This window comes from Oncorhynchus mykiss, chromosome 23 (genome assembly GCF_013265735.2).
Source record: "Oncorhynchus mykiss isolate Arlee chromosome 23, USDA_OmykA_1.1, whole genome shotgun sequence".
NCBI lineage: Eukaryota > Metazoa > Chordata > Actinopteri > Salmoniformes > Salmonidae > Oncorhynchus > Oncorhynchus mykiss.
The window spans coordinates 21886132-21911791 of record NC_048587.1 but is presented as its reverse complement, the minus strand read 5'-3'; the positions used below and the strand labels follow the sequence as shown (position 1 = coordinate 21911791).

The 25660-nt window shown below is 44.7% G+C and overlaps 1 protein-coding gene across 1 annotated transcript in view; it reads right to left on the bottom strand.

Moving 5' to 3' along the window:
- Positions 1 to 3734: 3734 nt before the first annotated feature.
- LOC110502453 (coiled-coil domain-containing protein 85A) overlaps positions 3735 to 25660 on the bottom strand; it is a 50495-nt gene continuing 28569 nt past the window's right edge. The window contains exons 3-4 of the mRNA XM_021580478.2: positions 4520 to 4577; positions 3735 to 3863 (exon numbers count right to left, since the gene is read on the bottom strand). Coding sequence (XP_021436153.2) covers positions 3848 to 3863; positions 4520 to 4577 — 74 coding nt within the window. The 3' untranslated portion in view covers positions 3735 to 3847. The remainder of the gene's footprint in view (positions 3864 to 4519; positions 4578 to 25660) is intronic.

Below are 25660 nucleotides of genomic sequence, written 5' to 3'. Positions count from 1 at the left end.
GACTTCAACTGTAGTTATTTTCCTTTGAAATGTAGAATTACGTTTATTGTGTTAGCATGTTGTAACTGAAGATTATGAATACATTTAATAAGGAGCTTCTTGTTTGAGTCCGACACAAATAATCATTAGTACTATAGGCTATATTACATAGACGTTTGGTCTACACTTACATCTACAACGTTTAAATGCATTATTATAATCATCCACTTCATCACATATGTTTGGACCAGAAGTGAACAGTGTTTTCCTTAACAAAAATGTTCATCAAAAATCCAATCAAGTTGTAGAAACATCTCAAGGATGATCAATGGAAACAGGATGCACCTGAGCTCAATTTCGAGTCTCAGAGCAAAGGGTCTGAATACTTATGAATAAGGTATTTCAGTTTATTTTTAATACATTTGAAAATATTTGCAAAAACTAGTTTTTTTCGTTTTGTCATTATGGGATATTTGTGTAGATTGATGAGGGAAAAAATAAATGTTATCCATTTTAGAATAAGGCGGTAACGTAACAACATTTGGAAAAAGTGAAGGGGTCTGAATACTTTCCGAATGCACTATACTTCATGACAGCGTTTCCACAAATGTTATGATATAATTGTCAAGCCCATTCAAAAGATTAGGGATGACCCTGGATGTATGACGTAATGTCGTGTCACATTCATAGCGTGTTTTCGACTCTAGTCGCTTGCCCTCTCATCACTGACCATTGCCATGTGCCCTGCCATTGCTGTGTGTCTCTTTGTGTCATCCTTACATTAAAAATGACTGGTTGCTCATAGTTAGGTCGCTGAGTTAGACAGACACACTCACTGAAACACACAGTATAACACACAGTAACTGTGGAAACCTAGATAATCATAATAGCGTCTGAACGTTTAGGTTTGTTTCCATGGTGATGAGGTCATGTCTCCCATGGTTGTACACAACAGGGCAGTGTTATGTACGTGGTGGAGATGGGGGTTGAATACAACATAGGCAACATGGTGCAAGGCAAAGCAGTGGAAAGAGAAACTTGTGTGTTTGTGTGTGTGAGCATTCATGTGACCTAACAGTAGAGATGAATTAGGATTATAATTGATGTAGGGTGCTAAATGTGTTTAAGATATATGTCCATATTTGGCCTGTCAATCTGCCTTATTGTCGACTCCCCACAGTTGCCCGTTAAGTGTGCACACAGCACTTTTCACGACTTCATGCAGCTATCAAACACAACCTTTCAGTACATACTGACTCAATGAGGGTTTGATACATACTGTAAATCCATGGTACATTTGCAATCCTTTTTATTTTTATGATTCATTCACAAATCTGGATGTGGTACTGTATTTAACTGGTTTCAAATGTATAAGAAAATATTTAGATGGTGGTGGTAATGTATCAAACTTAACCCAGAATCCATTTGATCAAATTGGTTATCCTCGCATTGTGATAGCTACTGTAAGTGATCAAATCCAATACATTGTATATATGCGCTGGGGTCTTGCATTATATTTTTGCAAGCAGCCCCCCTAAGACATAGGCCAGCGGCGTGTTCAGTATGACTGAACGGTGTGAAATGCTTAATTAGACAGAAACAAAACGGTCCTGTAGGCCTAGTGGATGACCAGTTGAAAGACATTGTGATTATGGTGGCCTAGAGGGTGATTGTGTAGGGTGTGCTGCACTTTGATAAATTTGCGATTTCAAATGGTCACACCCATATTGATCAGGCCACAAATTGCCACATCCACCAAACAGGTGCAAACATACACTCTTAGAAAAAAAAAGGTGCTATATAGAACCTAAAAGGGTTCTGTGGCTGTCCCAATAGGAGAAACCCTTTGAAGAACCCTCTTTAGTACCAGGTAGACACACACACACACACCGACGCACAAAAACAGACACACACACACAGTCACACACGCACACAAACAAACCAGGTATGAAAGTGCTAACGAAGGCATGTTGCAACGTAGACAATCGCAGTCTATAGGAATTGTCTTATTTTCTTTGAACAATAGTGCAGTTATGAAATCTATGCCATCCTCTTCGGCCTCCCAGCCTGTTGATGTCTATGTAAGTACAGGATAGACAGATAGACACGGTGTGTATGGTAGTCAGGTAGGCTGACAGAGACACAGCTTGCAGGCAGTAGTGAAGGCAATCCCAGTAGGGCCCACTACTGGTGCATTGCAGTAGGACCATTGCAGTAGGCAGGCAGTTCGGCCCTGCTGACAGAGATAGTGGCAATAAGCACAACACAACACAACACTCCCCTCGCCTACGCCACCCACAGGTTTGCGTTTTTGCGAGTACAAATAATTGTGTGATGAAAAAAAAAAATCCTTTGTGTGATGTCCTTTGTGTGTGTTGGGTTGGAGAGTGTAGAGGTGTATGTGTGTTTCTAACTGTGAGTGAGTGAGTGAGTGAGTGAGTGAGTGAGTGAGTGAGTGAGTGAGTGAGTGAGTGATTGAGTGAGTGTCAGTGTGCGTGGGTGGGTGGGTGGTTTTTATTTGAATTTATTTGATCCGATGCCATCTGAGTAAATAAATAATGTGAGCCCATTACCCATTGTAGCAAGCTGTATCATATAGTGTGTTATGAAAACACACACACAAACAAGTTGACCATAGAGAGATATTGATCAGATAAGCCTCTGAAAATCATATCATCCTCGGTCAAGCAGAGAGGTGAGATTGATCATCATAAGCTCTTATCTGCTCTGTGTAGCTGTGTTGGTCCTGGATCAATGGGTTAAGTGCATAAGTGCTGAATACCTCTGTTGTGGTTCCTTCTGCTGAGGTGAAATAGTCGCTCGCTCTATCCTTAACATGAATCCATGCACTCCTACACACAAACACAAATATAGTGCCAGTGTATGGTGTGTGTGGGACCAAACAGAAGACTCTCCAGATTAGGTATTTTACATAAAGACACTTTATTATCTTATGCATACATCTCCTGATATGATATTTATAGATATAACACCAGTACATCAAAAATAATAACTTTCATTGTTTTATATATATATCTATATATATATATATATATAGAAAACTAAGATGATATACACTACTCTTGACTTATCTTATTTCTATCTTAGTTCTATCACCACAAATGTATCAAGTCACAGGGAGGGGAGATTATACAGCAGTCCGTCGGTAGTAATGAAATGTGTGTATGTTCGCACGCGCGTTTGTGTATGTGTGTGTGGCCCCGCACATATCACATGAATTGAGGATAGGATTTTGATATGTTTGCTCCACAGCCATTGTCATATGAGCAGGTTGAAACCAACGTTTGTGAATTTCAAAATGTATAATATGGGTCAATATGATGCAATCTTCTCAGTTGAACTTTGACACAAGGTTTATGTACTGTACTGTAACACTGGTTGGAACTTCACACAAAGCTGAAAGGGGAACAGAGTATTGCACTGTATTATGGGGAGCATGTGTTGGTCTGTAAAGGGCCCATGGCCTACAAGTCTTGTTCCTTTCTCTTTCATCAGGTTTCTTTCTCAAAGGAGGTAGGACTATTCTGTTGGCAACAGACAGATTATCATATCTCACTGACAGCAATATTCATTTGGCAATCATGGAGTGTTTGGCTTTGCCTCTAAAACCATAATGTTTCCTCTATTTGAAGTCAAGAAGGATCATGGCTGAAGTCAGAGAGTCACCCTCGTCAAGACATTGTCTTTCATTCTTTCTTTGTATCTTTCTGCCCGTCTTTCTTTCTCTCTCTTTATTTATCTTGAACTTTCTCTACTGCAACTGTCTTTATACTGTTTCTCTCTCTCTCTCCCCCTTCCCTTTAGAGACTCTGGTCACAGCAGCATGTATGACTGAGGCTTGTGGTGGTCAGGAGGCATCAAAGCTGAAAGACAAGAATGGAAAATGGGTATTACCATTACTGTGTATGCATGTGCACGTGCCAGTGTCCATGCGTGTGTTTGTGTTTGTGTGCATGTGTGTGTGAGCCTGTGCTCAGCAGAATGAGGAGAGTTAACCTCTCTAAGTAACCTGAGGGCTGATATATTCGGCCATTAAAAGTGCTTCATCATTAAATATTAACCCAGCCCATCACTCACCCTACAGGCAGCACATTAAGACTGGGGTCAGAGCAGAGGGAGCCCAAATACAAGCACACACACGCACACACACATGCAGACACGTAAGCATACAGTAGACGACTACACGTACACACACACACACACACACACACACTCAAGACACATGAAAGAGTCCATTGTCATCAATCTCTTTCCCGAAAATATTTGTGCAGTATGCCTGTGAGCGAGCATGTGTTTGTGTGTGTGCATCAGTGGTGGCTGGTGGGAGGAGCTATAGGAGTATGGGCTATTTCAAATGGCGGGAATGGAATAAATGCAACAGAGTCAAACGTGGTTTCCATATGTTTGATGTGTTTGATACCATTCCATTCATTCCATTCCAGCCATTACAATGAGCCCGCCCTCCTAAAGCTCTTCCCACCAACCTCCACTGGTGTGCATACCTGTGTATATGCCTTACCTGTCCCAAAGCTTCACACTCCTACAGGTGTTGGTGCAGCAGCCAGCAGATATGAGAGCTGCAAACAACATCAATAAATATGATACATAATTTATATGACCAAGGACAAGCACAACATCCTGATGACAATAATACAAGCAAATAATAGAATAGAAAATATTGAAAAGAGTATTGTTGTAATAGTGTGTCTGTTAAATGACTAAATTGTTACGGTACAAGACAATGGGGAGTCTTGATTCCCACAGTATATCCGTGTGTGTGTGTGTGTGTGTGTGTGTGTGTGTGTGTGTGTGTGTGTGTGTTATGTGGCTATAACAGTGAGTCATTGTAGTAATGACAGTCATTAGGTGGAAACCAACCAACTAATTCAAGTGTTTTGTAATATAGCACCATCACTTACAATGAGAGGGTCTGCTGGTTTAATTAGCTTATAATGATAATCTTAATTATGTTCGATATACTGAGTAAGAAGAACACACAGACAGACACACACACACACACAGTGCCCTCTGATACACAAAGGTGTGAAGACCCACAGTGAAAGGCTCAGATGTGTGGTTGGGGCATAAATTAAGTGGATGTATGAGAGTGATGTTACTCTCAGATCTCTCTTAATGTCTGTTACAGCATGGATGACCCCAACCTCTGGGCGCCACTTCCTGTTGCCCATCACCCTCTGCTTCAGTGTCTGTCAACATAGCACTGTGTATCTGCCTGGGAGTAAGAGACGAAGCGGTCTTCTGGTCAGGCTCCGGAGACGGGTACATCGCGCACCGCTGCCGAGCATACTACTAGCAAATGTCCAGTCTATTGACAACAAGGTTGATGAAATCCGAGCAAGGGTAGCATTCCAGAGAGACATAAGAGACTGTAACGTTATTTGCTTCACGGAAACATGGCTCACTCGAGACACGCTATTGGAGTCGGTACAGCCAGCTGATTTCTTCACGCATCGCGCCAACAGAAACAAGCATCTTTCTGGTAAGAAGAGGTAAGGGGGGTATGCCTTATGATTAACGAGGCATGGTGTTATCATAACAACATACAGGAACTCAAGTACTTCTGTTCACCTGACTTAGAATTCCTCACAATCAAATGTTGACCGCATATTCTACCAAGAGAATTCTCTTCGATTATAATCACAGCCGCATATATTCCCCCACAAGTAGACACATCGACGGCCCTGAACAAACTTTATTTGACTCTATGTAAACTGGAAACCACATATCCTGAGGCTGCATTCATTGAAACTGGGGATTTTAACAAGGCTAATCTGAAAACAAGACTCCCTAAATTCTATCAGCACATTGATTGTGCTACCAGGGCTGGTAAAACCCTGGATCATTGTCATTCAAAGTTCCGCGACGCATATAAGGTCCTCCCCCACCCTCCTTTTGGAAAAGCTGACCACGACTTAATTTTTGTTGCTCCCAGCCTATAGACAGAGACTAAAACAGGAAGCTCCCGCGCTCAGGTCTGTTCAACGCTGGTCCGACCGATCTGATTCCAAGATTGCTTCTATTGCTTCGATCACGCGGATTTGGATTGGGATATGTTCCGCACTGCGTCAAACAACAACATTGACGAAAACGCTGATTCGGTGAGCGAGTTTATTAGCAAGTGCATCAGCGATGTCGTACCCACAGCAACTACCCACAGCAACTTCCCAAACCAGAAACCGTGGATTGATGGCAGCATTCGTGCGAAACTGAAAGCGCGAACTACGGCTTTTAACCAGGGCAAGGTGAACGGAAACATGACCGAATACAAACAGTGTAGCTATTCCCTCCGCAAGGCAATCAAACAAGCTAAGCGTCAGTGTAGAGTCGCAATTCAATGGCTCAGACACAAGAGGTATGTGGCAGGGTCTACAGTCAATCACGGATTACAAAAAGAAAACCAGCCCCATCGCGGACCAGGATGTTTTGCTCCCAGACAGACTAAACAACTTCTTTGCTCGCTTTGAGGACAATACAGTGCCACTGACACGGCCCACTACCAAAACCTGTGGATTCTCCTTCACTGCAGCCTACGTGAGTAAAACATTTAAACGTGTTAACCCTCGCAAGGCTGCAGGCCCAGACGGCATCCCCAGGAGTGTCCTCAGAGCATGCGCAGACCAGCTGGCTGGTGTGTTTACGGACATATTCAATCAATCCTTATCCCAGTCTGCCTTTCCCACTTGTTTCAAGAGGCCCACCATTGTTCCTGTTCCAAAGAAAGCTAAGGTAACTGAGCTAAACGACTACCGATCAGTAGCACTCACTTCCGTCATCATGAAGTGCTTTGAGAGACTAGCCAAGGACCATATCATCTCCACCCTACCTGACACCCTAGACCCACTCCAATTTCCTTACCGCCCCAATAGGTCCACAGACGACGCAATCGCAACCACACTGCACACTGCCCTAACCCATCTGGACAAGAGGAATACCTACGTGAAAATGCTGTTCATCGACGACAGCTCAACATTTCACACCATAGTACCCTCCAAACTCATCATCAAGCTCGAGATCCTGGGTCTCGACCCCGCCCTGTGCAACTGGGTACTGGACTTCCTGACGGGCCGCCCCCAGGTGGTGAGGGTAGGTAACAACATCTCCACCCCGCTGATCCTCAATACTGGGGCCCCACGAGGGTGCGTTCTGAGCCCTCTCCTGTACTCCCTGTTCACCCACGACTGCGTGGCCATGCACGCCTCCAACTCAATCATCAAGTTTGCAGACGACACTACAGCGGTAGGCTTGATTACCAACAACGACGAGACGGCCTACAGGGAGGAGGTGAGGGCCCTCGGAGTGTGATGTCAGGAAGATAACACTCAACATCAACAAAACTAAGGAGATGATCGTGGACTTCAGGAAACAGCAGAGGGAGCACCCCCCTATCCACATCGACGGGACAGTAGTGGAGAGGGTAGTACGTTTTAAGTTCCTCAGCGTACACATCACGGACTAACTGAATTGGTCCACCAACACAGACAGCGTGGTGAAGAAGGCACAGCAGCGCCTCTTCAACCTCAGGAGGCTGAAGAAATTCAGCTTGTCATCAAAAGCACTCACAAACTTTTACAGATGCACAATCGAGAGAATCATGTCGGGCTATATCACCACCTGGTACGGCAACTGCTCCGCCCACAACCGTAAGGCTCTCCAGAGGGTAGTGAGGTCTGCACAACGCATCACCGGGGGCAAACTACCTGCCCTCCAGGACACCTACACCACCCGATGTCACAGGAAGGCCATAAAGACCATCAAGGACAACAACCACCCTAGCCACTGCCTGTTCACCCCGCTATCATCCAGAAGATGAGGTCAGTACAGGTGCATCAAAGCAGGGACCGAGAGACTGAAAAACAGCTTCTATCTCAAGGCCATCAGACTGTTAAACAGCAACCACTAACATTGAGTGGCTGCTGCCCACATACTGACTCAACTCCAGCCACTCTAATAATGGAAAAATGTATGGAAAAATGTATCACTAGCCACTTTAAACAATGCCACTTTATATAATGTTTACATACCCTACATTACTCCTCTCATATGTATATACTGTACCCTATACCATCTACTACATCTTGCCATCTTTATGTAATACATGTATCACTAGCCACTTTAAAAACAAACCAGTTGATTGCAATGAAACCAAACATGCCTGGAAAAGTCATGTTTCGTGTGTGTATTTACATCGAATGTGTCATCGAAAATGGAATGAGACGGAATTCACGACACAAGCGGTTCACAAAATGTTTTGTGTTAGGCTATAAAAATTGATTTTATCAAACAAAAGACCATTCATTGTGTAACAATGAGCATTGGGATTGCAAACAGAGGAAGATCGTCAAAGGTAAACGATTTATTTTACTGCAGTTTGTGATTTTGTTACGCCTGTGCTGGTTGAAATAGTTGTTTTTTATGGGGCTCTATCCTCAGATAATCGCATCGTATTCTTTCGCAATAAATCCTTTTCGAATCTGACAACGCAGTTGGATTAGCAAGATTCTAGGCTTTCGAAACATGTGAGACACTTGTATTTTTATGAATGTTTAATATGACTATTTATGTAGCGACCACCGTATGTTGTCGAATTTCATCCCGCTAACGGGTTCTGTGCGCAGAGAGGTTAAACAATGCCACTTTTATGTTTACATACCCTACATTACTCATCTCATATGTATATACTGTACTCTATACCATCTACTGCATTTGATTTGATTTGAGAGAGATGTCATCCTTTTTGGCTTTTCTGTCTGTTCCTCACACATCACATCTATTTCCTTCACTCTGTCTTCTTGTATGTGAATCTAGCTCCACCTGTCTATCCTTCTTTCTTTCTCACTCACTCACTCACTCACTCACTCACTCACTCACTCACTCACTCACTCACTCACTCACTCACCCCCACTCACCCCCACTCACTCACTCTCTCTTTCATCTCTGTCTCCCTATCTTTCTCTCTCTCTCGCCATAATAAAGGTGTTATTCTGTTAGGACTGAGATATCGGTTGTATGTTCAGTCACACTAGATCAGGCACACATGCAGGCACACAAACACACACACACAGCCTACACACGCATAGCGACAAATAGCATTCCATTTAGCCATAAATCACTTACACATTTTAACTGTGACCCTAGGCCTCTTTAACTAGAAATTACCATTATTGAGTATCAGTTGCCATGGTCACACTTTGGCTTTGAGCTAAACTGATTGTCTACCAATGACAAGAATACATATGAATGTCCTTGGGAAGGGGCAGAGATAAAGGCAAGGCACTGCTTTGAAAGCAATTATCAACACACATACCACTACACTGACTCTCTATGTGGAGCTAGGTACTTAAAAACCCAATACCTGGGTATCAATGGTCAAAATAACTCCTTAAAGCACTATTACTTCAGCATGTGTATTGTCACATCCACTCAAATTCCACTACAACACCATGGTACTTGCATACTGAGCAGCAAGGGGAACTGCCCTTCCCTACCTGAAGGCTATGCTCAAACCCTACACCCCAACCCGACTACTCTGTTCTGCCACCTCTGGCCTCTTGGCCCTAAGCATCACTCTCTAAGGGAGGGCAGCTCGCGCTCAGCCCAGTCCAAGCTCTTCTCTGTCCTGGCACCCAATGTTGGAACAAGCTTCCCCCTGACACTAGGACAGCAGAGACCCTGCCTATGTTCCTGAAAACGTCTGAAACCCTACCTCTTCAACGAGTATCTTAAATAATCACACAGCACCCACCCCCTTTTTTGTCCCTACTAGCACTGACTTTGCTGATAACTACTTTATTGAGTGAAAATGTATTTACTATGACTGAGATATGTGGTTGTCCCACCTAGATATTTTGAAATGAATGCACTAGCTGTAAGTCGCTCAGGATAAGAGCGTCTGTGTCACGCCCTGACCTTAGAGATCCTTTTAATTCTCTATTTGGTTAGGTCAGGGTGTGACTAGGGTGGGAAATCTATGTTTTATATTTCCTTGTTGGCCTGGTATGGTTCCCTATCAGAGGCAGCTGTCTATCGTTGTCTCTGATTGGGGATCATATTTAGGCAGCTTTTCCCACCTGTTGTTTGTGGGATCTTGTTTTTGTGTAGCTGCCTGTGAGCAGCCCAGAATATCACGTTTCGTTTTCTTCTGTATTGTTTTTGGTGAGTTTCATATTTATTAAAGATGTGCCTTGGTCCATTCATTCAAACGATCGCGACAGTCTGCTAAATGACTAAAATGTAAATGTAATGTGTTGTCGATATTAGGCAGTAAATTTGTACCGTTCAGAGCCCTCAGCCATCTTGGTTATTCATGCAGGACCAGATCAAACTTCCAGTGAGCATGTGGCAGAACAGGTGTTCAGAAGGAGAGGCAGGAAGAAAGAAGAGTTGACGAGGGACCACGGTCATTCATCATCTGTCATACACATGGAGTGTGTTTGTGTGTGTGAGCGTGCATTTGAGTCTGCGTTTACTAAATACATCCCTTTTGAGCAGAGAGACCCTGGTCCTCTGGCCCCTCTCTGCCCCTATTGACCTGCTTCCTCCTGCACTCCCATTGGTCCAGCCAGAGACGGGGACAAAGACCTCCGGCTAGTCCACAGCTGTCTGCTCTGCCTTGCTGCACCTGTGTGTGTGTGTGTGTGTGTGTGTGTGTGTGTGTGTGTGTGTGTGTGTGTGTGTGTGTGTGTGTGTGTGAGAGGGTGTGTTTTGGCTCTCCTTTGTTAGGGTCCTCTGAGGCATAGCCTCATTGTGAGGGGAAGATAGAAGGGAGCATAGAAAGAAGTGACTCTTTGATCAACAGCACCGTGCTTCTATGAAGATTTCCAAGAGTAAACACACACACACACAGACAAACACACATACCAAGGTGAAGACACACACACCGACCCACACGCAAAACAACACACACCACATCAACAATATTCATTATGTTCCTGAATACCTCCATGGCAGCCAACAGACACAGTGTCAGTGAAGGTCTGTTCTGAATCTGAACCCCTGCATTAGGCTATTTCCCTTGTGGGCGGCCAAAAAGCTCAAAGCACCGGGAACAACCCCTAAGTGTTGCTTACACTAGCAAATAAACAGTGCATCTATTTGATTACATAACACAGTGTACACTAGGAACAGTCAGCTGACGTGGATAGGGGAGTGTATATTATAATAATAATAATTTGATGGGTGCTTATATTTGTCCAATTTACACAAGTGTGTATTATACACGTGCAATTCATTTTTTTTTTGCATATCCTAACTACCCCTGAGACACCCTCAGAGATTCAAACTAGTGACCTTTAGGTTACTGGCCCAATGTTCTTACCGCTAGGCTACCTGCATCCCAAACCATTGCCCAACTTGGGACATGTGTGTGTGTGTGCGCGTGCGTGCATGCACAGACAGATATTCGCATGTATGCATGTGTACGTGAGTACATGGATCTGCTCATGAAAGTGTGTGTGTGGGTGGGTTAACTTCACACGTAAGCAATTAATATGTCAAATATTCCTCTTCAGAAGAAAATGCTTCAAAGTGGAAATGTAAATGAGAAGCCAGGGAAGCAGCTGTTGGCCTAGATTAGGAGCTGTCCCCAGTAGAGGACCTATGATCACTATCACACACACATACACACTGGACGAGGTATTGTGGCTACACTGCATTGCCAAAAGTATGTGGACATTGTCATGCTGAAACAGGAAAGGGCCTTCCACAAACTGTTGACACAAAGTTAGAAGCACAGAATCGTCTAAAGTGTCGTTGTACTTTACAGTTGCCACTATGCATTTGGGCAAGTAGCGTTCTCCTGGCATTCGTCAAACCCGTATTCGTCCGTTGGACTGCCTGATGGTGAAGCAGGATTCATCACTACAGGGAACGTGTTTCCACTGCTCCAGAGTCCAATGGCGGCAAGCTTTACGCAAGCCAATGCTTGGCATTGCGTATGATGATATTAGGCTTGTGTGCGACTGCTGGGCCATGGAAACCCATTTCATGAAGCTCCCGACAAACAGTTATTGCGCTAACGTTGCTTCCAGAGGCAGTTTGGAACCCGGTAGTGAGTGTTACAACCAAGGACTGACCATTTTTACGCGCTGCGCGTTTCAGCACTCTGCGGCCCCGTACCGTGAGCTTGTGTGGCCTTCCACTTCATGGTTGAACCGTTGTTGCACCTTGACATTTCCACTTCACAATAACAGCACTTACAGTTGACCATAGCAGCCCTAGAAGGGCATACATTTGACGAACTGACGGTTCCACATTGAAAGTCATTGAGCTCTTCAGTAAGGCCATTCTACTGCCAATGTTTGTCAATGGAGATTGCATGGCCGTATGCTCGATTTTATACACCTTTCAGCAACGGGTGTGGCAGAAAATAGCTGAATCCACTAATTTGAAGGGATATCCACATACTTTTGTATATATAGTGTATATGGTAGTAGAATAGTGGCCTGAGGTCACACAATGTGTTTTGAAGTCATTTGTAAAATGCATTGTAATGTTTTTAAAATTGTATTTAACTGCCTTAATTTTCCTGGACCCCAGGAAAAGTTACTGCTCCCTTGGCAATTGAACGACATCAATTGAAAAACATCTATTTCAGGATAAATCAGTGTTAAAGTGTACCTAGCTGGCCATATATGGATGTTAAATTTTATTTTATGGATTGGTTATGTAGGCGTCTTCTAACCCATCGCTTTCTACTACTCCAATAAATGTTATTCCCCTTGATCTTCAAGAATAAGACTTGGAAATATGGAAGTATGGATAAGCCAAATTGTTTTACCTGAGCATGACCCCAAAACTAAGGACTTATTGGCCAGCCCTACTCTGTTTATTATTTTGTTGTCATGGAGGACCGATTGGGCTCATTGATTCGAGTTTAAAAATAAATGTTGCGCTCATGGAATTACGTGCTCTGCCAAGAGTGTGCAAAGCTACCATCAAGGAAAAGGCTGGCTACTTTGAAGAATCTAAAATCTAAAATATATTTTGATTTGTTGAACACTTTTTTTGGTTACTACATTATTCCTTATGTGTTATTTCATAGTTTTGATGTCTTCTCTATTACTCTACAAAAATAAAGAAAAACCCTTTAATGAGTAGGTGTGTCCAAAATTGACTGGTACTGTATGTATAATTTATACATCAAAACATGGATGTAGTAAATACAGATTGCCCCTTTAAGTCTATCAAAAGTGTGCAAGTTTGAGCATGTGTCCATTAGGCCTATGGATTTTCAGCATGAATTAGATTGCGCAAAAAAGGCCCCACTTTTATTCCATAAACTTGGATCCGCACTATGCAGCTGTTGCAAGAGCGCATTTTTCACTGGCTGTCCACCGGTTTCAAAAATAATGATTGATAGGCAGTTTAAACTTCTTGAATTCAACCATTACTGGGTTCAAATACACATTTAGATTTGTGAACAGCCATAAAACAACAGCCACAATCCGTAAGCAGCAAATAGCTAAATGATAGAGTAGCAGTGTGATTCACATCAATGCGCTATGTAGATATCAATAATAAGTGCTATCCGTATCGCTGAAGACTACACCACTACTGTCATCCTTACCTCCAAGCGTTCATTCAAATTGGATAATCTTTGGATGCCTACAGCAGCCGCACCATTGGAAGACATAGCTTAGATTGTAGCCTACAAAAGCCTGTTCCTCATCTTTTCCCACAAACCATCAAACACATTTGGTGTGTCATCATATTGGTCGCTGACATCTGGTCAGACTCGCTCAGGTCGAACAAACTTAAACTTGCTCCTTTTTTCAATGTTGATTTGAATGTCATTAAGAAAACAGAAAAGTGTCAAAATAGTTTTTTTTCCGCAAACATCCTTTCTGAATTTAAAAGTAATCCTCGAAGTAATCATCTAGTTTTTCAAAAGAATCGGTAATCTGATAACAAAGACAGACACAAAGAAGAATGATTGCTGGCACTGGCTCTTGCCTCACAGTCCCATGGACCTCCCCTGACCTCCTCCAACATCCCATAATCCAACAGCACCCCAGGTCAACACAATGAGTTTCTTACCAAATATCTGTGGTGGGTTTACCACCTTATTGGCCTACTTCCTTCCTGCTAGCAACCAAAAGAGCAAAAAAATACCCAACAGTGGCAGCACATACACACTCTCACACTTCCAAACACACTTTCCAGTTGTAGTTGTTTTTTGTTTCCTAGCGCTCACAGCCGGGAGCCAGGAGACGGCGCCTAGAGATGGAGTAAATGTAAGTGATTGGAGCACGTCAGGGAATCAGCGCTGTTAGGAGGATAAACTACTATTTAAAAACCCTATGATCAAACACACTCACACACTGATGCTGTGTGTGTCGTCTCTGGAGGCAAATTAGGCTTACCCAGAACGTCTACCCACCACAGAGCAATGTTGTCACTCTTCTCTTCTCTCAGTAGAAACACAGCAGGGGTACTGGAGAACACTCAATACAATATATAAAGTCCTGGTCTAGCTACTGTTTGCCTGCCCTGGTACTGAGAGGTAGTGTGGTAAAAAGCATGTGTTGGTACGTTATATACTACCACAGAGAATTAATCAGAATTGGTACCAAATGGTATATACAGTTGAAGTCGGAAGTTATACATACACCTTAGCCAAATACATTTAAACTCAGTTTATCACAATTCCTGACATTTAATCCTAGTAAAAATTCCCTTAGGTCAGTTAGAATCACCACTTTATTTTAAAAATAATTATATTTGGTAGTATTGCCTTTAAATAGTTTAACTTGGGTCAAACATTTCGGGTAGCCTTCCACAAGCTTCCCACAATAAGTTGAGTGAATTTTGGCCCATTCCTCCTGACAGAGCTGGTGTAACAGAATCAGGTTTCTAGGCCTCTTTGCACACGCTTTTTCAGTTCAGGCCACACATTTTCTATAGGATTGAGGTCAGGGCTTTGTGATGGCCACTCCAATACCTTGAATTTGTTGTCCTTAAGCCATTTTGACACAACTTTGGAAGTATGCTTGGGGTCATTGTCCATTTGGAAGACCCAAGCTTTAACTTCCTGACTGATGTCTTGAGATGTTGCTTCAATATATCCACATAATTTTCCTACCTCATGATGCTATTTATTTTGTGAAGTGCACCAGTCCCTCCTGCAGCAAAGCACCCCCACAACATGATGCTGCCACCCCCGTGCTTCACGGTTGGGATGGTGTTCTTCGGCTTGCAATCCTACCCCTTTTTCCTCCAAACATAACGACGGACATTATGGCCAAACAGTTCCATTTTTGGTTCATCAGACCAGAGGACATTTCTCCACAAAGTATGATCTTTGTCCCCATGTGCAGTTGCAAACCGTAGTCTGACTTTTTTATGGCGGTTTTGGAGCAGTGGCTTCTTCCTTGCTGAGCACCCTTTCAGGTTATGTCAATACAGGACTCGTTTTACTGTGGATATAGACTTTTGTACCCGTTTCCTCCATCATCTTCACAAGGTCTATTGCTGTTGTTTTGGGAATGATTTGCACTTTTCGCACAAAAGTATGTTCATCTCTAGGAGACAGAACGCGTCTCCTTCCTGAGCGGTATGACGGCTGTGTGGTCCCATGGTGTTTATACTTGCGTACTATTGTTTGTACAGATGAACATGGTACCTTCAGGCATTTGGAAATTGCTCACAAGGATGAACCAGACTTGTGGAGGTCTACAATTTTTTTTCTGAGGTCTTGGCTGATTTCTTTTGATTTTCCCATGATGTCAAGCAAAGAGGCACTGAGTTTGAAGGTAGGCCTTGAAATACATCCACAGGTACACCTCCAATTGACTCAAATGATGCCAATTAGCCTATCAGAAGCTTCTAAAGCCATGACATAATTTTCTGAAATGTTCCAAGCTGTTTAAAGCACAGTCAACTTAGTGTATGTAAACTTCTGACCCACTGATATTGTGATACAGTGAATTATAAGTGAAATAATCTGTCTGTAAACAATTGTTGGAAAAATGACTTGTGTCATGCACAAAGTAGATGTCCTAACCAACTTGCCAAAACTATAGTTTGTTTACAAGAAATTGAAAAACAAGTTTTAATGACTCCAACCTAAGTGTATGTAAACTTCCAACATTAACTGTAGTAGTATTGTTGCTCTACATACACCAGAAACACATGCACACATAAAATCAAATACATACCAGACATAGTCCATGCATCAATTACAAAAACATCTTCCTTGTCACTATGCTGTTGGGTTGTGCAACGCTATATTGAGTTCAGCACTAATGCTATTCTGAAATGTTTACACAGCTTATCATTTAAAGTGAATGCAGCCCAGTTAGCACGCCTGTCATGACAACAGGAATGCTATTGACAGTTAAAACAGGATGTAGAGCATATGCTGACATCATATCCTCTTTCTCAGCGTCTTTATTCACAGCTAGAGCAGGGCTCAAATCTCAGGCCTAAAAATAGCCCAAGCACAATACACTATATGAGACCCTAGAGAATAAACAGCCACTGTTTTTCCTCTATTCGCCACTCCAATCTCTCTTTCATGCATGCTCGAATGCACGCACGCACACTGCCATGAGGAGAGGTAGGTGTGGTTAACCCTTTATTGAAGGAGTGAAGAAGCCATGTCATCAGTTCTGTAGACAGTCTGCCTCAGGAGCTTTTCTGCTCACTCTATATGACTTCCCGTTAGAACTTCATGTTGATCAGGTGTAGGGCTGTGGTGGTCATGACATTTTGGCAGCCGGTGATTGACAAGCAAATAACTGCCGGTCTCACGGTCATTTACTGTTAATTAACCCTTTAGAACCCATAGTTGCCGTCAACGGCATTTTTAAAATTACTATAGCGGCCGCGAATGGCCTTGTTTTCTAACAATATCTGTGTCAATACAGCAAATGAACTTGCTAACAACGTGTTCTCGTATTCACATGGCTGTTGTCATCAACCAGAAACAGGAAACAGGGATGCTGTCATTTGACCTGTTACGTATTTTTTAAACTTAATTACTGACAATGATTGTGCCAAAGGGGACAATACTTTTTACTGTGAAAGAGGCTGTATCTATATTGGTTGGTGATACGGATTTGGACACGTCCACGCACTTTGAAAGCGATGATGTCGAGGTGAGTGAAATAAGTAAACAGCAGCTATATGTTTGGTGTTGTCGATGTTTGATGCTGTGAAATTTGGGGAATAGCTCTCAGATTAGCAAGTCAAGCCATAATAACTTGGATGGTACAGGCAAGCATATCAGCGGTGGAGCTCATGGAAATAGTTGCAGTGTTTAGCTTTATAGAGTCAGTTAACTTGTTGGTTGTTTTGTCTTGTTTCTACCGAGGTAATACATATGGAAACGGACCAATATGCTTTCTATAGCTAGCTAGCTAACTAGTTAGTCTGTCAGGTAAGAAAAGTTGGGTGTTGTGGTAAATTAGGGCTGCACTCATGAAGTGTCAACCTCAGCTGTCACTTTCATAAGTTAGTCAACCAGCTAACCAGCCCCCGAAATGAAGGCTAGAGTAATTCATTTTTATCTGTTGGGCTTAGGTTATGGTTTGTCATGCTTGCTAGGTGCAGATATTCACAGTCTATACATTACCTCGTTTTCCTATCATTTGACAGCTCAGCTGCCGTGTTAGGCTAGTACATGCTCGCGCAGTGAACCTCATATGATGAGCTGGATATTTGTTTACATAGAAAGCTAACAAGTTGCTTGTTTTGTCCCGTTTTTACCGATGCAATTCATTTGGAAACTGTCCCAGCTTCGTAACTAATCAGTTAACATTGGTGAACACTGTAGTTTGTCTGTCAGCCAACAAAGCAAGAGTTGATTGAGAGAGATAGTGAGTGAGTGTGGAATGGGAGGTGTGTAACTTTATCACACAATTTATTATGGAAACTGTCTGAAAGCTTGAGTTCATTTGCACACAAAAAAATTCATACAATGAATGTAAGACCTGTGTGTTGTCCTTGTTAATGCAGACAGAGAAGAGCTCCAACTTCTTAATCATAGCCTCAATATTGTCCCGCACATTGAATATAGTTGCGGAGAGTCCCTGTAATTGCAACAGTATTCGTCGTCTGAAGAAGAGGAATCATCGGACCAAAGCGCAGCGTGGTAAGTGTTCATGCTTTCTTTATTAAAACTGAACACTATAACAAAATAACAAAGCGAATAACCAAAATAGTCCTGAAAGGTGCAAAACACTAAACATAAATTAACTACCAACAAAAACCCTGTGGGAAAAAGCTACCTAAGTATGGTTCCCAATCAGAGACAACGATAGACAGCTGTCCCTGATTGAGAACCATACCCGGCCAAAACAAAGAAATGCAAAAATATAGAAAAAGGAACAGAATGCCCACCCAAATCACACCCTGACCAAACCAAAGGTCAGGGCGTGACAGTAATCCTCGATTCAGATCATTCAGGCGAGAAAAGACATCACCCAGATAGGCCAGTCGTCTGAGAAACTCGTCATCATGCAAGCGGTCAAACAAGTGAAAATTATGGTCAATAAAGAAAGCTTTAAGCTCGTCTCTCAATTTAAAAAAACGTGTCAATACTTTGCCCCTTGATAACCAGGGCACTTCTGTATAATGTAAAAGCATTACATCGTCGCTGCCCATATCATTGCATAGTGCAGAAAATACGTGAGAGTTCAGGGCCTTACTTTAACCTGTTGAAACTAGGGGGCACTATTTTCATTTTTGGAAAAATAACGTTCCCAAAGTAAACAGGCTATTTTGTCAGGAAGATGCTAGAATATGCATATAATTGACAGCTTAGGATAGAAAACACTCTAAAGTTTCCAAAACTGTAAAAATATTGTCTGTGAGTATAACAGAACTGATATTGCAGGCGAAAGCCTGAGAAAAATCCAATCAGGAAGGAACTCTTATTTAGAAAGCTCTGCGTACCTATGCGTCCCTATTGAGCAGTGAATGGGATATCAACCAGATTCCTTTTTCTATGGCTTCCCTAATGTGTCTAGTGTCACAATACATAGTTTCAGGCTTTTATTTTGAAAAATGAGCCTGAACGACAACATTGCGTCAGTGGTCAGCTGAAGGCTCTCAGAGTGATTTGTGCGTAATAGACAAATGCGACCATTGTTTCTCTCTCTCCTACTAAGAAGCCACCTGTCCCGGTTCATATATTATCGAATAGATATTTGTAAAACACCTTGAGGATTGATTATTAAAAACGTTTGCCATGTTTCTGCCGATATTATGGATCTAATTTGGAATATTTTTCGGCGTTGTCGTGACCGCAGTTTCCGGTGGATTTTTTAACCAAACGTGTAATACAAACAGAGGTATTTCGGCTATAAAAATAATCTTTATGGGACAAAATGAACATTTGCTGTCTAACTGGGACTCTCGTGAGTCCAAAACGTCGATCAAGCTGTCCATTGGCAGCAAGAGCCTCTCGGTGGATGCTGCAGTGTACCCAAGTGGTGTCGGGAGCAACTGCTTGCATGAGCGTTACCACTCCACTATGTCTCCCTGTCATGGCTTTTGCACCATCAGTACAGATACCAACATGAGCAGCAGCTACGTTTGGCTACATACGGACCGTTAGTGGAATTCCCGTAAGAGAGTAACGGTTAATGTGATTGGATGTTAATTATTTGACTAAATAAACTCAAGGTATTGGTAGACTACCTCATGATAAGCTGAAGACCACACCATCTACCAAGAGTTCTCACATATATTTTTCTTAGCCGTCTATTTACCGCCACAAACCGTTGCTGGCACTAAGACCGAACTCAACAAACTGTATAAGGCCATAAACAAACCAGAAAATGCTCATCCAGAAACGATTAGACAGCGGAGGAGGTCAGAGACTTGGCAGTACGGTGCCAGGAAAGCAACCTCTCCCTTAACGTGAGCAAGACAAAGGAGATTATCGTGGACTACAGGAAAAGGAGGGCCAAACACGCCCCCATTCAAGTTCCGTACAGCCCATTACATCACTGGGGCCAAGCTTCCTACCATCCAGGACCTATATAATAGGCGGTTTCAGAGGAAGGCCCAAAAAAGTCTCCAGTCATCCAAGTCATAGACTGTTCTCTCTGCTACCACCTGGCAAGTGGTACCAGAGTGCGAAGTCTGGGGGTAGAAGATCCTTAACAGCTTCTGCCTCCAAGCCATAAGACAGGTGAACAATTAATCAAATTGCCACCTGGACTATTTGCATTAACAAACCTTTGTTTTTACACTGCTGCTACTCACGGTTTATTATCTATGCATAGTCACTTTACCCCTACCAACATTTACAAATGACATCGACTAACCTTTACCCCGAACACTGACTCGGTACCGGTACCCACTGTATGTAGCCTCATTATTGTTATTTTATTGTGTTACTTTTTAAAATGTATTTTATTTTTTACATTATTAATATTTTCTTAACTATAACAAAACGTAACAAAAACAACAAGCCCGCACAAACACCAGCGGGCTAAACGAACTTAAATAACACCAATCCCAAAACCCCAACAAGGAACAGGTGAAAACAATTAGACAAAAACAAACGAAAAGGAAAAAGGGATCGGTGGCAGCTAGTAGACCAGCGACGACGACCGCCGAGCGCCACCCGAACAGGAAGGGCAGCCACCTTCGATGGTATTCGTGACAGTACCCCCTGCCTGACGCGCGGCTCCCGCAGTTGCGCCAACACCAGCCTCGGGGACGACCCAGGGGGGGGTCGAGGCGCAGGGCGATCCGGATGGAGGCGATGGAACTCCCTTAGTATAGCTGGATCCAATATATCCCCCACCGGGACCCAGCACCTCTCCTCCGGCCCGTACCCCTCCTAGTCCACGAGGTACTGCAGGCCCCTCACCCGGCTTCTGGAATCCAGAATGGACCGTATCGTGTACGCCGGGGACCCCTCGATGTCCAGAGGGGGCGGAGGGACCTCCGGAACCTCAACTTCCTGCATGGGACCAGCTACCACCGGCCTGAGGAGAGACACATGAAACGAGTGGTTAATACGATAATACGAAGGGAGTAACAATCGATAACACACCTCGTTTATTCTCCTCAGGACTTTAAATGGCCCTACACACAGCTTCCGGCTGGGCAGGCGGAGGGGCAGGTTTCGGGTCAAGAGCCAGACCCTGTCCCCCGGTGCAAACATGGGGGCCTCACTGCGGGGACGGTCAGCGCTCCTCTTCTGCCGTCCACTCGCTTGACGCAATGACTCATGGACGGCTCTCCAGGTCTCCTTAGAGCGCTGCACCCACTCCTCCACCGCAGGAGCCTCGGTCTGCCTCTGATGCCATGGTGCCAGAACCGGCTGGTACCCCAACACACACTCAAATGGTGACATGTTGGTAGAGGAGTGGCTTAGTGAGTTCTGGGCCATTTCTGCCCAGGGGATGTATCTCGCCCACTCCCCTGGCCGGTCCTGGCAATACGACCGCAGAAACCTACCGACTTCCTGGTTCACTCTCTCTACCTGCCCATTACTCTCTGGGTGATAACCTGAGGTCAGGCTGACCGAGACCCCCAGACGCTCCATAAACGCCTTCCATACTCGGGACGTAAACTGGGGACCCCGATCAGAAACGATATCCTCGGGCACCCCGTAGTGCCGGAAGACATGGATGAACAGTGCCTCTGCAGTCTGCAGGGCCGTAGGGAGACCGGGCAATGGGATAAGACGGCAGGACTTGGAGAACAGATCCACAACGATCAGGATCGTCGTGTTCCCCTGGGACAGGGGTGATCAGTAAGAAAATCCACCGATAGATGGGACCACGGCCGTTGTGGAATGGGGAGGGGTTGTAATTTCCCTCGTGGCAAGTGCCTAGGAGCCTTACTCTGAGCGCACACCGAACAGCAGGAGACATAGAATCTCACGTCTCTCACCAAGGTAGGCCACCAGTACTTCCCTCTAAGACCTCGCACCGTCCTCGAAATACCCGGGTGACCTGACGAGGATAGACTATGAGCCCACCGAATCAATTGATCACGAACAGCGAGCGTACCTACAACCCTCCGGGAACTGTGGAGGCGCAGGTACCTCCCATACTACCGGTGCTACCAGCTTGGCATCCGGAATGATGGGAGTAGGATCGATGGACCGGTCATCAGTGTCGTATAGGTGGGACAGCGCATCGGCCTTAGCATTGAGGGAACCTGGTCGTTCTGAGATCGTAAAACGAAATCGGGTGAAATACATGGCCCACCTTGCCTGACGAGAATTCAGTCTCCTAGCTGATCGGATATACTCCAGGTTACGGTGGTCAGTCCAGATAAGGAAAGGGTGCTTAGCCCCCTCAAGCCAGTGTCTCCACACCTTCAGGGCCTTAACCATGGCCAACAACTCCCTATCCCCCACATCCTAATTCCGCTCCGCTAGCCTGTGCTTCTTCGAAAAAAAAGCACAGGGGCGGAGCTTCGGTGGCGTACCCGAGCGCTGGGAGAGCACAGCTCCAACCCCAGCTCCGGCTGCGTCCACCTCTACTATGAATGCCAAAGAAGGGTCCGGATGCGCCAACAGTGGCGCGTCGGTGAACAGCGCCTTCAAACGACGGAAACGTCCGCCTCTGCTGACCACTGCAAACGCACCGGCCCCCCATTCAGCAGTGAGGTAATCGGTGCCGCTACCTGGCCAAAGCCCCGGATAAACCTCCGGTAGTAATTTTCAAACCCTGAGAACCGCTGCACCTCCTTTACCGTGGTCGGAGACGGCCAATTACGCATGGCCTTGACGCGGTCACCCTCCATTACCACCCCCAAGGTGGAAATGCGACAACACAGGAAGGAAACGTCTCGTTTGGAAAACTCACATTTCTCCGCCTTCACATACAGGTCATGCTCCAGTAGTCGCCCAAGAACCTTGTGCACCAGAGACACATGCTCGGCGCATGTAGCGGAGTAGATCAAGATGTCGTCAATATACACCACTACACCCTGTCCGTGCAGGTCTCTGAGAATATCATCAACGGAGGATTGAAAGATGGCTGGAGCATTCTTTAACCCGTACAGCATGATGAGGTACTCATAATGTAACAGTAACAGTGCAGCTATTCCCTCCGCAAGGCTATCAAACAAGCTAAGCGCCAGTACAGAGACAAAGTAGAATCTCAATTCAACGGCTCAGACACAAGAGGCATGTGGCAGGGTCTACAGTCAATCACGGACTACAGGAAGAAACCCAGCCCAGTCACGGACCAGGATGTCTTGCTCCCAGGCAGACTAAATAACTTTTTTGCCCGCTTTGAGGACAATACAGTGCCACTGACACGGCCTGCAACGAAAACATGCGGTCTCTCCTTCACTGCAGCCGAGGTGAGTAAGACATTTAAACGTGTTAACCCTCGCAAGGCTGCAGGCCCAGATGGCATCCCCAGCCGCGCCCTCAGAGCATGCGCAGACCAGCTGGCCGGTGTGTTTACGGACATATTCAATCAATCCCTATACCAGTCTGCTGTTCCCACATGCTTCAAGAGGGCCACCATTGTTCCTGTTCCCAAGAAAGCTAAGGTAACTGAGCTAAATGACTACCGCCCCGTAGCACTCACATCCGTCATCATGAAGTGCTTTGAGAGACTAGTCAAGGACCATATCACCTCCACCCTACCTGACACCCTAGACCCACTCCAATTTGCTTACCGCCCAAATAGGTCCACAGACGATGCAATCTCAACCACACTGCACACTGCCCTAACCCATCTGGACAAGAGGAATACCTATGTGAGAATGCTGTTCATCGACTACAGCTCGGCATTCAACACCATAGTACCCTCCAAGCTCGTCATCAAGCTCGAGACCCTGGGTCTCGACCCCGCCCTGTGCAACTGGGTACTGGACTTCCTGACGGGCCGCCCCCAGGTGGTGAGGGTAGGCAACAACATCTCCTCCCCGCTGATCCTCAACACTGGGGCCCCACAAGGTTGCGTTCTGAGCCCTCTCCTGTACTCCCTGTTCACCCACGACTGCGTGGCCACGCACGCCTCCAACTCAATCATCAAGTTTGCGGACGACACAACAGTGGTAGGCTTGATTACCAACAACGATGAGACGGCCTACAGGGAGGAGGTGAGGGCCCTCGGAGTGTGGTGTCAGGAAAACAACCTCACACTCAACGTCAACAAAACTAAGGAGATGATTGTGGACTTCAGGAAACAGCAGAGGGAACACCCCCCTATCCACATCGATGGAACAGTAGTGGAGAGGGTAGCAAGTTTTAAGTTCCTCGGCATACACATCACAGACAAACTGAATTGGTCCACTCACACAGACAGCATCGTGAAGAAGGCGCAGCAGCGCCTCTTCAACCTCAGGAGGCTGAAGAAATTCGGCTTGTCACCAAAAGCACTCACAAACTTCTACAGATGCACAATCGAGAGCATCCTGGCGGGCTGTATCACCGCCTGGTATGGCAACTGCACCGCCCTCAACCGTAAGGCTCTCCAGAGGGTAGTGAGGTCTGCACAACGCATCACCGGGGGCAAACTACCTGCCCTCCAGGACACCTACACCACCCGATGTCACAGGAAGGCCATAAAGATCATCAAGGACATCAACCACCCGAGCCACTGCCTGTTCACCCCGCTATCATCCAGAAGGCGAGGTCAGTACAGGTGCATCAAAGCTGGGACCGAGAGACTGAAAAACAGCTTCTATCTCAAGGCCATCAGACTGTTAAACAGCCACCACTAACACTGAGTGGCTGCTGCCAACACACTGACACTGACTCAACTCCAGCCACTTTAATAATGGGAATTGATGGGAAATGATGTAAATATATCACTAGCCACTTTAAACAATGCTACCTTATATAAATGTTACTTACCCTACATTATTCATCTCATACGCATACGGATATACTGTACTCTATAGCATCGACGGTATCCTTATGTAATACATGTATCACTAGCCACTTTATACTATACTATGCCACTTTGTTTACATACTCATCTCATTTGTACATACTGTACCCGATACCATCTACTGTATCTTGCCTATGCTGCTCTGTACCATCACTCATTCATATATCCTTATGTACATATTCTTTATCCCCTTACACTGTGTACAAGACAGTAGTTTTGGAATTGTTAGTTAGATTACTTGTTATTACTGCATTGTCGGAACTAGAAGCACAAGCATTTCGCTACACTCGCATTAACATCTGCTAACCATGTGTATGTGACAAATAAAATTTGATTTGATTTGATTTGATAATGGCCAGATGTGGTACTAAACACGGTTTTCCACTTAGCTCCCTCCCGAATACGCACCAGATTATACGCGCGCTCCTGAGGTCCAGTTTCGTGAAGAATCGCGCCCTGTGAAATGATTCCACCGCCATAGCGATGAGAGGTAGTGGGTAACTAAAACCCACAGTGATGGAATTTAAACCTTGATAATCAATACACGGACGCAAACCACCCTCCTTTTTCTTCACGAAAAATAAACTTGAGGAGACGGGTGACATGGAGGGCCGAATGTACCCCTGTCCCAGGGCTTCCGTGACATATGTCTCCATAGCCAACGTCTCCTCCTGGGACAAAGGATACACGTGACTCCTGGGTAGTGCAGCGTTTACCTGGAGGTTTATCACGCAATCCCCCTGTCGATGGGGTGGTAATATCTTCTTATTGAAGGCGATAGCCATATCGGCATACTCAGCAGGAATGCGCACGGT